General features: G+C 67.4%; 1 protein-coding gene across 6 annotated transcripts in view; it reads left to right on the top strand.

The window, feature by feature from the left end:
* Positions 1-12,316, top strand: part of LSP1 (lymphocyte specific protein 1) — a 37,986-nt gene that overhangs the window by 20,938 nt on the left and 4,732 nt on the right. For 3 of the 6 annotated variants that reach the window (XM_057553002.1, XM_057553003.1, XM_057553004.1), the window contains exons 2-9: positions 6,617-6,754; positions 7,776-7,943; positions 9,666-9,861; positions 10,212-10,301; positions 10,552-10,595; positions 10,765-10,846; positions 11,665-11,799; positions 12,135-12,212. In XM_057553002.1, coding sequence (XP_057408985.1) covers positions 6,617-6,754; positions 7,776-7,943; positions 9,666-9,861; positions 10,212-10,301; positions 10,552-10,595; positions 10,765-10,846; positions 11,665-11,799; positions 12,135-12,212 — 931 coding nt within the window. Of the gene's footprint in view, positions 1-120; positions 1,082-2,647; positions 5,297-5,416; positions 6,512-6,616; positions 6,755-7,775; positions 7,944-9,665; positions 9,862-10,211; positions 10,302-10,551; positions 10,596-10,764; positions 10,847-11,664; positions 11,800-12,134; positions 12,213-12,316 lie in introns of those variants that run through there. The other 3 variants (XM_057553000.1, XM_057552999.1, XM_057553001.1) reach the window with 3 other exon arrangements.

Consider the following 12,316-nt stretch of genomic DNA (forward strand, 5'->3'; position numbering starts at 1 on the left):
TGTAAGGGCAGAGGAAATGTCACCCATCTCTGGGTCCCTAGCACCTGGCAAAACAAAGTGCTGGCAAAGAAAGGGAGGGGGAGGGAAGGGGGGGAGAGGGAAGGGCATGGGGAGCCAGAGGCCCTGGGGATGGAGGAACGGGAGGACAGAGGTCATCCCAGGCAGGCTGAGGGGAGCTGGCTGCGCTGGCTGGGGGGCTGTGGAGCAGGTGGCAGATGTCGGGGTGTCGTCCGGGGTAGCCCGGCCCGGGGAGGGAGGCCGGAGCGGTGACGGGGTGGCTGTGGTCCCCCGTCTGCCCTTCCCAGGGGAGACCCCAGGCCCTGCAGCATCACCCCCCGCCTTCTCGTCAGCTCTAAAGTGGGGTGCTGAGCCGGCCGAGAACCGGGCCGTGGAACCGCCCCAGCTGAGCGGGGTCTGGAGCCGGCAGACGTGGCCCCCAGGGGCCAGTGGGGTGAAGGCCCAGAGGAGACGGGGATGGGGACTTGGCCCGAGGGTCCCTGGTGGCTGGAGGGCTGAGTCAGAGGCAGCCTCCCCAGTTTGCCCCGGGGCTGGCTGGAAAGTCGTGCAGGAGGGAGTCGTTGCCTTTGGGGGCTCTGGGCAGGGCAGCTAGGGGTTCCCCCGAACGAGAGGCCCCCCAAGAACTGCCCCACTGGGAGAAGACGAAGGGGTGTTGGGCACGGAGGCCAGGGGCAGGAGGCAGTGCCGGCGGGCTGGGGTCTGGGCTGACGCACTCTTGATGAACAGGCCCCACCCACAGGCTGCTCTGGCCTCGGCCCTGGGCCGCCTGCCGGCCCAGGTCCCAGAGCCCTCCCCTCCCTCGGGGCTGGGGAGCAGCTGCGGTCCTGGCGCGGGCGGGGATGCTCTGCCCTTCATCTCTGGGCCGCCCTAGGGTGCTGCAGCCTCGGGGCGCACGAACCCCTGCAGGGCTGGCCTCTCCCCTGCTCGCTTCGGGCTCCCAGAGGCTGCGGCTTCGCCCCCTCCCCCCGGCTCCGGGCCCGGTGCCCTGGAGACACAGCCGCCCTGGCCCGCGCCCTCTGGGGTGCCGTCCTCTCTGTGGCTGTGGGGAAAGCCAGCTTTGCAGGTAGCTGTCCCCTCGTGCAGGGAGGCTTCCCGCATGTGACCTGCTCACAGGGCCAAGAGGGACACGGGGCGGGGTGTGGGCCGGGCCTGCCCCTGCTGGGACTGCGGCCTCCTCCTTGGGGACACAGGTCTGCGGGCAGTGCCAGTCGTGGGGAAGCGGGAGCTGGGCCCGCCTCGGGGGTCGTCTCAGTTCTCACCCTGCCCAGTGGGTCAGCACCCCTTTTAATGGCTGGGGAGCTTGAGGGGGGGCCTCAGGTCTCACTCTGGGGAGGAGGGTCAGGGAGACAGGGCAGAGCCACAGCCTGGCACGCCTGGCCTCTCCTCCCTGGAGTGCCTGGACTGCTTCCCAGGCCCAGCAGCTGCCCCTCCCCGGGCAGCCTGGGCCCTCCCTCCTGCCGGGGTGACTGACAGCCGTCCCTCCCGCCCCTCCACGCCCGGTCCCTGCGGGCCTCATCGGCTCACCCCGAGGATGGCAACGGGCTCCCCACCTCTGGTCCCCTCCAATCACCCTCCTCCTCCCTGCTCGGAACCTTCGGTCTCCCCCAGACCCGCAGCTTAGCCTCTGCACCCAATCTTCCCGGGTCCTTCTCTGCCCCTGAGTCCTGCCCCACGGTGCTGGGGGTGACAGCTGGGGGAAGGGCTGGGAAGAGCTGGCACTCCCGCACCCCCAGCAGAGGGGGACCCCGAGGCCCCCAGTGGAGGCTGACCGTGCAGCCTGGGCCTCAGCCATAAACCCTGTGCCCCCTCCCCTGGACGGCAGTCCCTGGAGGCGCCCTGCAGGGCGGGGAGGAGCCGGAGGGAGGGAAACCGGCCTAGTCTCTGGCCTAGAGCCCCTGGGGGCTTGGTGCCCCCCAGCCTTTCCCTCTCGGGGTCCCCATGGCTCCCTTAGAGGTTATTCATCCCCAGGTGAGCCGGGGCCCCTCCCCACCTGCCATTCCTTCCTACTGACTATCTCCCCGAGGTCCCCACGCACCCCGCACGTCCAAGCTCAACTCAGTGACCCCCCCCACCACACCCCCCAGGCTGACCCCTCCCAGGTTCCCACCTCTCCGCTCCTGGGGAGTTCTGGAGGCCTGTCCCTTTGCCCCTGCAGCACCCAGGCTGCAGCTTCCCCCTCCTAACTGCCCCCCCACCCAGCTGGCATCTCCCCCTTCTCCGTGTCCCAGCTGGGCCTCCTTCCCAAATGCTGATCTGACAGCACCTGTGCTGGCATGGGCTCGCCCGGGGACACCCCACAGGGGAGGCGGGGCACCACCCCAGAGCCACCGCTCCCTGGCCCCGGCCACTCAGAGCTCTCCCGCCCCCTGGCCCCGCCTCTGCTCTTGCCCGCAGCCTCTGGGGTCTGACCCACAGACCCCTGCTCATCTTTCAGACTCAAGTTCAAGTTCGATTCCTGAGCTTCCCTGGACAGTGGGGTGGGGCTTGCCCTGTGGGGTGTCTCCCTGGCATAGGACACCCAGTGGGGTACAGACACACCCAGGAAGGCACTGCTGAAGGGGGGTGGGCCGGGAGGGGGGCTGGACCAGTGCCAGGGCAGTCGGGAGGGCAGGGGGGTGGTGGCCAGGTTCCCAGCAGCTGCGGCTCCCGTGCCCACACCCTCTGCCACCCCACCCACCTCCCACCTGCTCGCTCGGGGCTATCTCTGTGCCTGGCTCGCCCCTCACAGCTGCCTCACTGCACGGATGAGTGAGAGCCAGCATCCTGGTGCCCGCCGTGGACCCTCCCCCGGGCTGCCTGGGCGGGACCCACGTTGCACACCAGTGAGGGGCACCCCTTGAGTTGTGGGGTGCGGGTGCTGCCCAGGCACCGCTGCCCTCTCCTGAGCTCCCGGCGGGGCCCAGTCTCTGCGCTCGGGGGCTGCTCTAAGACGAGGTGGCTGCGGGTGCGTGCTGTCCCCCAGCCCCGGAAGCCAGGCCGAGTGGCCTCTCTGGGGCTCGGGTCCCCCCACACTCTGTCCCTTCACTCGCGGGCTCTGCGGTCACTTGAGGCGCCGGTTGCTCTGCAGATGTCCACCTTGGCGTACGAGACCCCAGGGCGTGGGGCACGGGAGGGGACTGGACACCTTGATGGTAACAGGGAGACAGGGGCCCCCTGCTCCGGCTGGGTGATCGGCCCAGCTCCCCAGGCCTCCCAGCCAGCTCCTGCCCGTGGTGTCCAGGGGACAATGGCCAGGAGGCTGCCCTGCAGGTCTAAAGGGGAAGTTCCCCACTTCTGGCCTGGCCCGGCCTGGCCGTCCTCCCTTGGGCCCCGGCCCCTCAGCTGAGCCCCGAAGCTCTTTCCAGAACTCTGAAAAGCTTTAGGCGCCGAGAAGCAGGTGGGGCGGCCGTGAGCTGCCTGCAGGGGGCAGAGTTGAGACGGGACCGAGGCTTGCTGCCCCCTCTGGAGCCGCCGCAGGGCAGGGGAGGAAGGAGGTTGGGAGAGCGGGGAGGGCCGGACCAGGCCCAGGACTGGTACCACGGAAGCCGTGGCGGAGGCCGGGGGGCTGCGGAGGAAGGAGGGGAGGGGCCCGGTAGGCGGTGGACGTGGCCAGCAGCGGTAGCCCCTGAACTTGGGGAGCCCCACTGAGGACAGGGAGCCATAGCCGGCCCGCTGGGGTCTGCGCACACGCGTGTACCTGGTGGGGCGAGGCGCCACGCTGGAGCGTGACACGGGGGGCGGGTGTGCAGAGCCCTTTCAGCAGCCCCTGGGGCTGAACCCTGGGCGCGCCCGGAGCCAGAGCAGACGCAGGAAAGAGATAATTGCATTTGTGCAGGAACACCAAATCCCTCGCAGCTGCGCACGGGCTGAGCCAGGGCCACGGGCGGGCCGGCCAGCCGACGCCAGCATCCTGACAGCTCCGCCGAGCGTGCCAAGGGGTCTGGGCCGCCGGCCGGGGGCGCCTTTCCCAGGCCAGAGGCCCCCACCCCACCCCAGGAGAGCCGCCCCCCTCTCAGTTCCCAGAACGAAACCCAGCTGTGGAACAGTGAGGGGGTGAGGTCATGGGAGGGGCCAGGAGGGGCCGCATTACTCACATCCTGGGGCAGGCGGGCGGGAAGGGAGGAGGCCCGGAGGAAAGGGGCTGAGCCGGCTCCGTCCTTGGGCCGCTGGGTCAGGGGCTGGGGGCCAGCGCGGCCTCTCCCAGTGTGGGGCTTTGGCGAGACCGCTGGGGACCCCTACCCTGCTACCCGGCTCTGCCCCCCCCCCGAGCTCCCTGCCCCTGAAGGCTCGGGGGTCACATGCAGATGGCAGGGAGCAGGGGTGACCCTTGGAGGGGCCAGCTCCTCAGGAGTAATGTTCTCAGAAAACATGCCTTGGCCTCTGGCCAGGCGCGTTGTCGGGACGACCGCAGGAAAACACTAAACAGTGTACTGGGGCCCCCTGGACGGGCCTGGGGGCCTGGGCCTGCCACCTTGCCCTCACCTTGTTCCCTTGCCCGAGTCTGTCAGCACATGGACGTCCGTGTGCACACGTGTGTGCACGAGTGTGCCTGGTGGGGGGCGCTGGGACCCATGCGTGGAGTGTGGGTGTGTGCGCCCACGTGGGCCTGAGTGTTGGGCTCAGGAGAAAGTGTGTACGTACACGTGTGCATTCCTGCCACGTGTGCGTGTGTGTGTGTGTTGGTGTGTGTGTGTGTGTGTGTGTGTGTGTGTGTGCCAGGGAGGCCCGCTGTGCATTGCGCGGTTGAGTGCAGGCCTGCGTGGGGCTTTGCTGGCCGGGACACATCGCCCTACCGGTGGGCTGACCAGACCCTGTGGCCTCTGCACTCAGCTGTGCCAATGAAGGGTCCCCGGGGCTTGGGGGAGGGGTCTGGGGAGCAGGAGCTATCGTCCTGAGAGAGGCCCCACCTGGCCCACCCACACATCCCACCGGGGCCCATGCACACACACCCAGCACCACACATTGGCCAAAAAATCCCAAACGCCCAACACACCCATAGGCGTGTGCAGCTCGGACGTGGCAGTGAAGGAGATGCAGTGCCGGTCTCACCCCTCCGAGGAATCCCCCCAGGCGCCCCCAGGCTGCCCCAGGAGAGGGCTGTGGGCACCTTCTCTCCCCCCACTGCCCTGCTAGGCTTCTGCCCTCCATCTGAAGGGGCTGTTGGTGCTCATGGCGGGGAGGAGCCCCGGACCCTAGGTCCCCAACATCCCCGAGATCACCCCAGGCTCTTCCTCCCCAGACAGGACGTGGCCCCCAGCCCCCAGCCGAGGGCCTGGAGCAGGAGGCTGATGGGAGCCAGGTGTGGGGGATTAAGTGGCTCCCTGGGGCCCGGGTGGGGAGGGGGTGGGAGTCAAAGTCGCTTCTGAGGAGCGGCACGGGGGTGGGGGGCGGACTGGGGGTGCCGAGGGCTGAGCAGGCGGCTTGGTTTGCGTGGCTGGGGTCCCGTGTGGCTGCCGCGGGGGGAGCGGGCCTCGAGCTGGGGCTACGGAGGGGCCTGGCTTTTGTCTGGGAGGCTCCGAGGAGACCTAGGAGAGATTAGATCATGTGCTGGCACGGCTGCCGAGACCACAGAGCCGGCCCACCCTGGCCAGGGGACGGGGGCCCTGAAGGAGCGGGCTGTGGGGTCAGGCGGGGGACACGGCAGGAAGGGGCTGAGACCCCGGCTCGGAACAGTGAGCGCTGTAGAACGGAGACCCAGGACCCCTCTCTCGGGCTCTGGGGGAGCTGGGGCAGGCAGGCCGTGCCAGCTGGCCGAGGCCTGCGGTGCCCACCGGATGCCAACAGCCTGAGATCTGCTGGACCAGGGCCAGGGTGGTCCGGCCCCGGACCTCCCGGTCTCAGGCCGACCTTGCGTAGACCTGAGGGAGGAACCCCAGGAAGTGTGGGAGTGAGCTCCCCCGCACCCGGCTCTGCGTGGGCCTCAGTTTCCCCATTGACGGCACAGCCCGGAGAGACTCCGCACGGGGGCCGGGGGCGGGCGTGGTGTTGGGTGAGCTGAGAGGTCAGGTCGCGGCTGAAGGCGGGCCCTTTTCGGGTCCTCTAGCGGGGCCGCAGTCTGCTCCTATGGGGCAGGAAGGGTCGCGCCTGCTGGGATGGTCGCGTTAGGGGCGCGGCTGCCTAGCTGGGCCGCCTCTGGCCTGACCTCAGCCCAGGCCACCAGCGCCCGAGCGGCCGAGGCTACAGTCACTTGACTCAGGTAGAATGAACGAGTGAGCCCAGCTGCCCGGCGGCCGCAGCTGGCTCTCCGCACCTCAGCCGGCTATTCCCGTACCCTCCGGGCCCTGCCTGGGGCCAAAGCTACCCTAGCCAGTGTCCTGGCTCCCAGGAGGTCCAGGGATCCAGCCTGCCGGAAGAGGATGGAGGGTCTGGTCCCATCCTTGGGGTTTCCCCAAGCCTGTCTGACACTGGGGCCCCCACATCACCAGGAGGCACGTGGACGTCCAGAGACCAACAGAGCCCTGGGTCCTCCTCCAACCCGAGGACACCTTCCCGACCACCTCTCAAGATCTCTGCTGTAAAGATGGGGAAACTGAGGCCTAGAGAGGCCTTGCTGGGGCCTGCTTGGACGGGGGAAGCGGGGTACAGGCCCCGGTGTTGACTCTTTCTCCGTGTCCCTCAGGCTCGCCACTCAGTGGAGCGTGGAAGAGGAGGAGGATGGCGCCCGGGGGCGGCGCAGGCAGGAGAGGGGCTGGCAGCTTCCGGCCCAGGACGAGGGCGAAGGAGGCCAGTCCCCGGTGCAGCTGGAGCAGGAGAAGCTGTGAGCCGACGCTGCCAGCTCGCTTGTCCTGCACCCCGGGGCAGAGGGGTCCTCTGGGGGTCAGGCCCTGGGCTGGAGGCCCCAGAGCAGATGAGACGAGGAGGGAGGGGCCCAGCCCTGGAACCCGGGCGGGGTGGGGTGGGGGTGTCCTTAGGGTGAGGGTCGTCGCAGCCCCAGGTGCCAGCGGAGTCTGCCGGACACCTGGCTGGAGACGTGTGGAGCTACCCCCTACCGGCCAGCCTCCCGGGGTCCTGCCTCAGGCCCTGGTCACCCTGCACGGTCCCCCTTGCTTGGACTGACTCTGAGCGCAGCTGTGGGGCCCTGGCCCCCGAGCCCCTTGCCCTAGTCCTTGCTGTCTGTGACTCACTGAGGCCACATCCAACTTGGCGGGCCGAGGGCCGGCTTGTTCCCTGCCGGGGCCCAGGAGGCCGCTGTAGCTGGGCTGGGCTGTTTTTCCAATAATGCTTCCCCTCCTCCCGGCCCTGTTTTGTTCCATTTTCTCCGAGTCAGCAGCTCTGGGTGGAGTGGGGTGCTGCAGCGGTCAAGGCCCCTCGGGCCAGGTCCCTAGCCTAGCAGGCAGGGGCTGGGGGCAGGCAGGGACCACTGGACCACAGGCCTGCCGTGGGGGACAGGGTTCAGGGCTCAGCCGGGAGGGCAGAGGGAAACTCGGCACCCACCCGCGGGGACTGTAGGTAGCGGGGGAGAGACATAGCCCAGCATTGGGGGAGCCCCAGGCTGAGCGGGGAGACGTAGCCCTGTTCTTGGGGAGCCCTGGCTTAATAGGGTGTGGCCCAATCTTGGCCTCAGGTAGCTCCAGTCTGTGGGGGAGACACAATCCTGCCCTCAGGGATTCTCTGACAATGGGGGGGGCCTCGGCCCAGCCGTGGGGTGCTGCCCCTGGGGCAGATGGGGTCTCCCGCACTTGGAACCCAGGGTCTGAGAGAGGGAGGCGGCGTGGACGGGGATGTCGGCCCCCTGCCCCGCATCTGGCCCAGTCCTAAGAACATGCCTGCTCTTTCAGCCTCAGCCCGAAGCCCTCGGAGGCCCCTGAACTGGACGAGGATGAGGGTTTCGGCGACTGGTCCCAGAAGCCAGAGCAGCGGCGGCAGCATTGGGGGGCTGGGGAGACCACGGACGGTGGGGCCCCCCCTCGGGGTGCGAGCCCGGAGGGGGAGCAGGAGGAGGACAGGCAAGTGGGGGTCAAAGTGTGGCGGTGGGGGGCTCTGTCCAAGCCCCCTAACCTGTGTCCGAGCCACTCCCTCTGCTCCCGCCCCCCCAGCAGCCCCCCAAAATGCCCCCGTGGTCGTAGCGGGAGAAGGAGGAAGAGAACGAGACAGGAGGGCGGCGGCGGGGGTGCTGGTGCTGCGGGTGGGACAGGAGGAATCTCGTTCCTGGGCTCCCCAGGGCCCCCGGGCCCCATCCAGACCAGCTGCGGCCGGCCGGGCTGTTGCTCCATCAGCACATCTGCAGCCCACTGACGTCAGGGAGGCCCTGCGCCCCCGCCGCCGCCCCTTCCTCCCCCGGGGCAGCGAGCTCCATTCCCACGGAGGGGAGCAGGTATTTCCAGATGTGCGGCCGCCAGTCGGCCTGGGGGGACAAGCTTTCCAGATGTGCAGCCGCTCTGAACCAGGGCCGGCAGGGGGAGGGGCCCCGGGCTGGGGTCTGCTCCGGACCCTCACCCGCCCCCACCCCAGGGGTCTGAGCCGCTCTCAGCACCCCACAGGCCGGGGGCAGGGGCCCAGCTCTGCTCGGGAGCTCCAGGCTCGGGGCCCTGTGGCCTCGAGGGTCGCCGGAGCCCCTCTGGGCCACCTCCCGTCCCCTCCAAGGCCCCTGAAGCAGCCCCGAGCTCTCCCTGAGACCCCTCCCGTCACTCCACCACCCCTTCCCATCCACGCCCAGAGCCAGCTGCCCGGCCGGGGCCCTGCTCCTGGCGTGGCCCTCTGCCCACGGCCGCCCTCCAGGCCTCGGTTTCCCTCATCTGTCTCTGGGGGTCAGAGCACACTCTGCGTTTCTGAGCTGGGGGCGGGGGCAGCAGGGTGGCCCGTCCACCGGTGCTGGGGCGGCTGCAGCCCTGCCGGCCCTGTTCGCTTTGTCCCCGACTGGCCGCCCAACAGCAGGGGGCACTATAGCTCTTCTGTGGACCCGCCTGCTCTCGCCAGGCCGCCCTGCCCCCCGCACCTGCCTGGCCTCCTGTAGCCCAGCTGAATGGGCCCTCTGTGAGCCTGCCGCTGGCTCGGACCCCGGCCCACCTTGGGTGGTGGTCTGGGTCTTGGCTGGCACGAACACCAAGGGGCCTGAAATCATGGAAAATGCGAGAATTTCCCATCTTCTTCTCCAGGTTCAGTCCCGCTCCAATACAGAGTCGCGCAGGCTGCCAGCGGCTGGCCTCCCCGCCGCCCCCCACAGCCAGCCTGGTCAGCCCTGCTTCTCAGGGCTGCGGTCCTCGCTGTGACCCCAGCCCTTGCCTCGTCCCTCAGTTGACCAGCCCCCAAACAACCCTCAGACCCCACCTAGCTCCCACCTGCCGCCCAGGCCCGCTCGCCCCAACACGGAGCAGGGCAGGAGCAGGGGGCCCAGGCAGCCCCAGCCCCAGGAGGCCAGCCCGCAGGCTGGACACCAACAAGCAAGACACGGGCCGGGGCTGGTCCTGAGGGCCTGGAGCCCGGGGCTAGCTTCAGTGTGCAGGGATGGGGCAGTGGGCACTGGTCACATGGCCCCGGGGACAGAGGGCAGGCTCTGAGGTCCTTGGGCTTACTTCTCCAAAGAGGCTGGGGTCTAGAGATTCCTGGGCGCTTAACTGGTCTGACTGCCCATCTTACAGATGGGGAAACTGAGGCTTGGAAACGGGAAGGGACTCGAAGTGATCAAAAGACCTTCGATCTATTGGATTGCCTCCTCCTCCCCTCCACAGGCCCCTCCAGTACACCTTTGGGAGCCAGGGTGGCGACGAGCTGACCCCAGCTGGGGTCTGTCTGGAGGAGCTGCATCTGAGCCCCGACTCAGATCCCCAGGAGGGGCCGGGAACAGAGGACACAGAGCCCAAAGGCCCCGAGGGACCCGTCCAGGGCAGCCCAGGGCTGGCAGAGACCAAGGAGGCAGATGAACAGGTGCCGGCGTCTCCCCAGAGGGTCTGGGCACACCCCGGCCCCCAGGCTGCGTCTGTCTCTGCTACCTGCACGCTCTGCGGGCCTTGTGGGACGGGCCCAGAGGGAGCCAGCACCCACCCCCGCAGTCTCAGAGGGTGGTGGGGTTGGTCACCCTGCCTGATGGAACAACGCTTTCCCGGACTCACCAGCTCCTGCTGTAGAGAATTCCAGAACCAGGGAATGGCAGGGTGGGAAACGACCTGAGGCCCAGGGAGGGGAAAGTGTTTCCTTCAACCAGTCCCGGGTGGGGCAGGAGGGGTGCAAAGGGGGCGATCATTCAGACCCCGTAACCTCAGACGTTCTGTTCCCAGCACCAGAGATGCCAGCAACGCAGGGCACCCAGCCCCTTGGTCTTGGAGGAGACAGAACCGGGCTCGCCTCCCCTGAGCCCGAGCACCAAAGTAGGTTAAGCCCCAAAGCCTAGCCCTCTGTCCCGGACTCATGACCAATGACAGTCCCAGAGAGGCGGCCACAGGGCAGCTCCAGGACAGGAGCACAGCCTTCTCTGCAGGGCTGGCTCTCAGCAGAGCCTTGTGAAACGCATACACTGGGCAATGGGACTGGTGGGTGGAAGCAGCTGCGGTGGGGGGGGGGGGGGGCTGGGGGCCTTGCTCTGGCTTCAGAGGCTCAGTCTCCGCCCGCCCTCCGCAGCTCAGCGACAGAACTGAGTCCCTGAACCGCTCCATTCAGAAGAGGTATGTCTGGTTGCTTCCCAGGCAGGACTCGGGGTTCTCCAAGGGAGGGTTGAAGAGGGGACCCAGTAGGTGGAGATGTGGGGGCCCGAGAAAGCTCTGGTAGGAGCTCAGGGTGGGCGTAGAAGCTGAGTGAGGGGGCCTGGGCCATGACCCTTCTCCTCTCCTCCAGTAACAGTGTGAAGAAGTCCCAGCCAGCCCTGCCCGTCTCCACGATTGACGAGCGGCTGGAGCAGTACACCCAGGCCATCGAGGTGTGTACGGGTCCCCTCCACTTCTGCAGGGTCCCTCCTCCATTCATGCACCCATTCCTCTATCCAACCAATGTCTCTCCATCCAACCAACTCCTGTCCTTTCACCTACACTCTTCCATCCAACCAACACCCCTTTATCAACCAACCCACTCCATCCAACCAAGGTCCCTCCATTGATCCTACACACACCCCCATCCAACTAACTAACACCCTTTTATTCAACTAACACTCTTCCATCCAATCTACACCCCTCCATCCAATCAACGCTACTCCATCCAACCAACACCTTTCCATCCAACCCACATCCCTCTATCCAACCAACACCCCTCCATCCTATCAATGTCTTTCCATTCAGCCAATGTCCTTTCATCCAACCGATATTTTTTGTTTGACCAATGTTCCTCTACACAACCAACACCACTCCCTCCAACCAACACCCCTCCATCCAACCAATGCCCTTTCATCCCATTAACTCCCCTCCATCCAACCATCATTCCATCCAACCAACACTCTTCCATTCAACCCCTCCTCCTCCAAGCCTGTGCCAGGAGCAGCACGAGGACAGCCCCACATTTGTCTCGTATCTCACCCATCACCTGTGCTCTGCAGAGCAAGGGGGGTGTTTCACAAGTACACCGAGGGGAGGAAGGCACATTTTTCCAGAGTGCCTTCTTCCAGCCCTGCGTTGGAAAAGCAGTCCTGGGGGAATGCAACCACACAGGACGTCAGCTGTGTGCTGAAGCGGCTCACACAGGCCTCTCTGATGTGTTCCACGTGGCTGTCCAGTAAAGCGGTCCTGGGCTCTGTGTCCCCTGCAGACCTCTGGCCGGACCCCGAAGCTAGCCCGCCAGCCATCCATCGAGCTGCCCAGCATGGCCGTGGCAAGCACCAAGAGCCGCTGGGAGACGGGAGAGGTGCAGGCTCAATCCTCCGCCAAGTCCCCCTCCTGCAAGGTGGGCTCCCATCCTGGGGCCCGGCTGGGCTCCCTCTGGAAGGCTAGCGTGAGACAGTCCAGGCTGAAGTGTGGGCGGGGGGCACTGTGGTGCATGGGGGACGGGGTCGCCAGGCTGGCCCCTGTGGAGGGCTGGGCGGGAAGGCTGCTGGGCCAGGTGAGGATGGACGGTGTCACCTTCCCTTCCCGGCCTCTTCCCCTGGGCTCTCACCCGAGGAGGCAGGTGTGCGGGCCCCGGGGCCCTGGCCCTGCGAGGCCAGGCAGGAGAAATGACCAGGGCTCCAAGCCCCCAAGTCAGGGCTCTGCCCCTGAGACGTGGCCGCCTTCTGTCCCCAGGATATTGTAGCTGGAGACATGAGTAAGAGGAGCCTCTGGGAGCAGAAGGGAGGCCCCAAGGCTTCGGCGGCGCTTAAGGTAGAGTCGGAATGTGATTGATGCGGGGGGGGGGGGGGGTGGTGGGGCGGGTCCAGTGGGTGAGAGGGAAGGGGAGCTGCCCTCAGCGCACCTGGGGGGCTTCC

This window comes from Balaenoptera acutorostrata, chromosome 9 (assembly GCF_949987535.1).
Source record: "Balaenoptera acutorostrata chromosome 9, mBalAcu1.1, whole genome shotgun sequence".
In the NCBI taxonomy this organism is placed as follows: Eukaryota; Metazoa; Chordata; class Mammalia; order Artiodactyla; family Balaenopteridae; genus Balaenoptera; species Balaenoptera acutorostrata.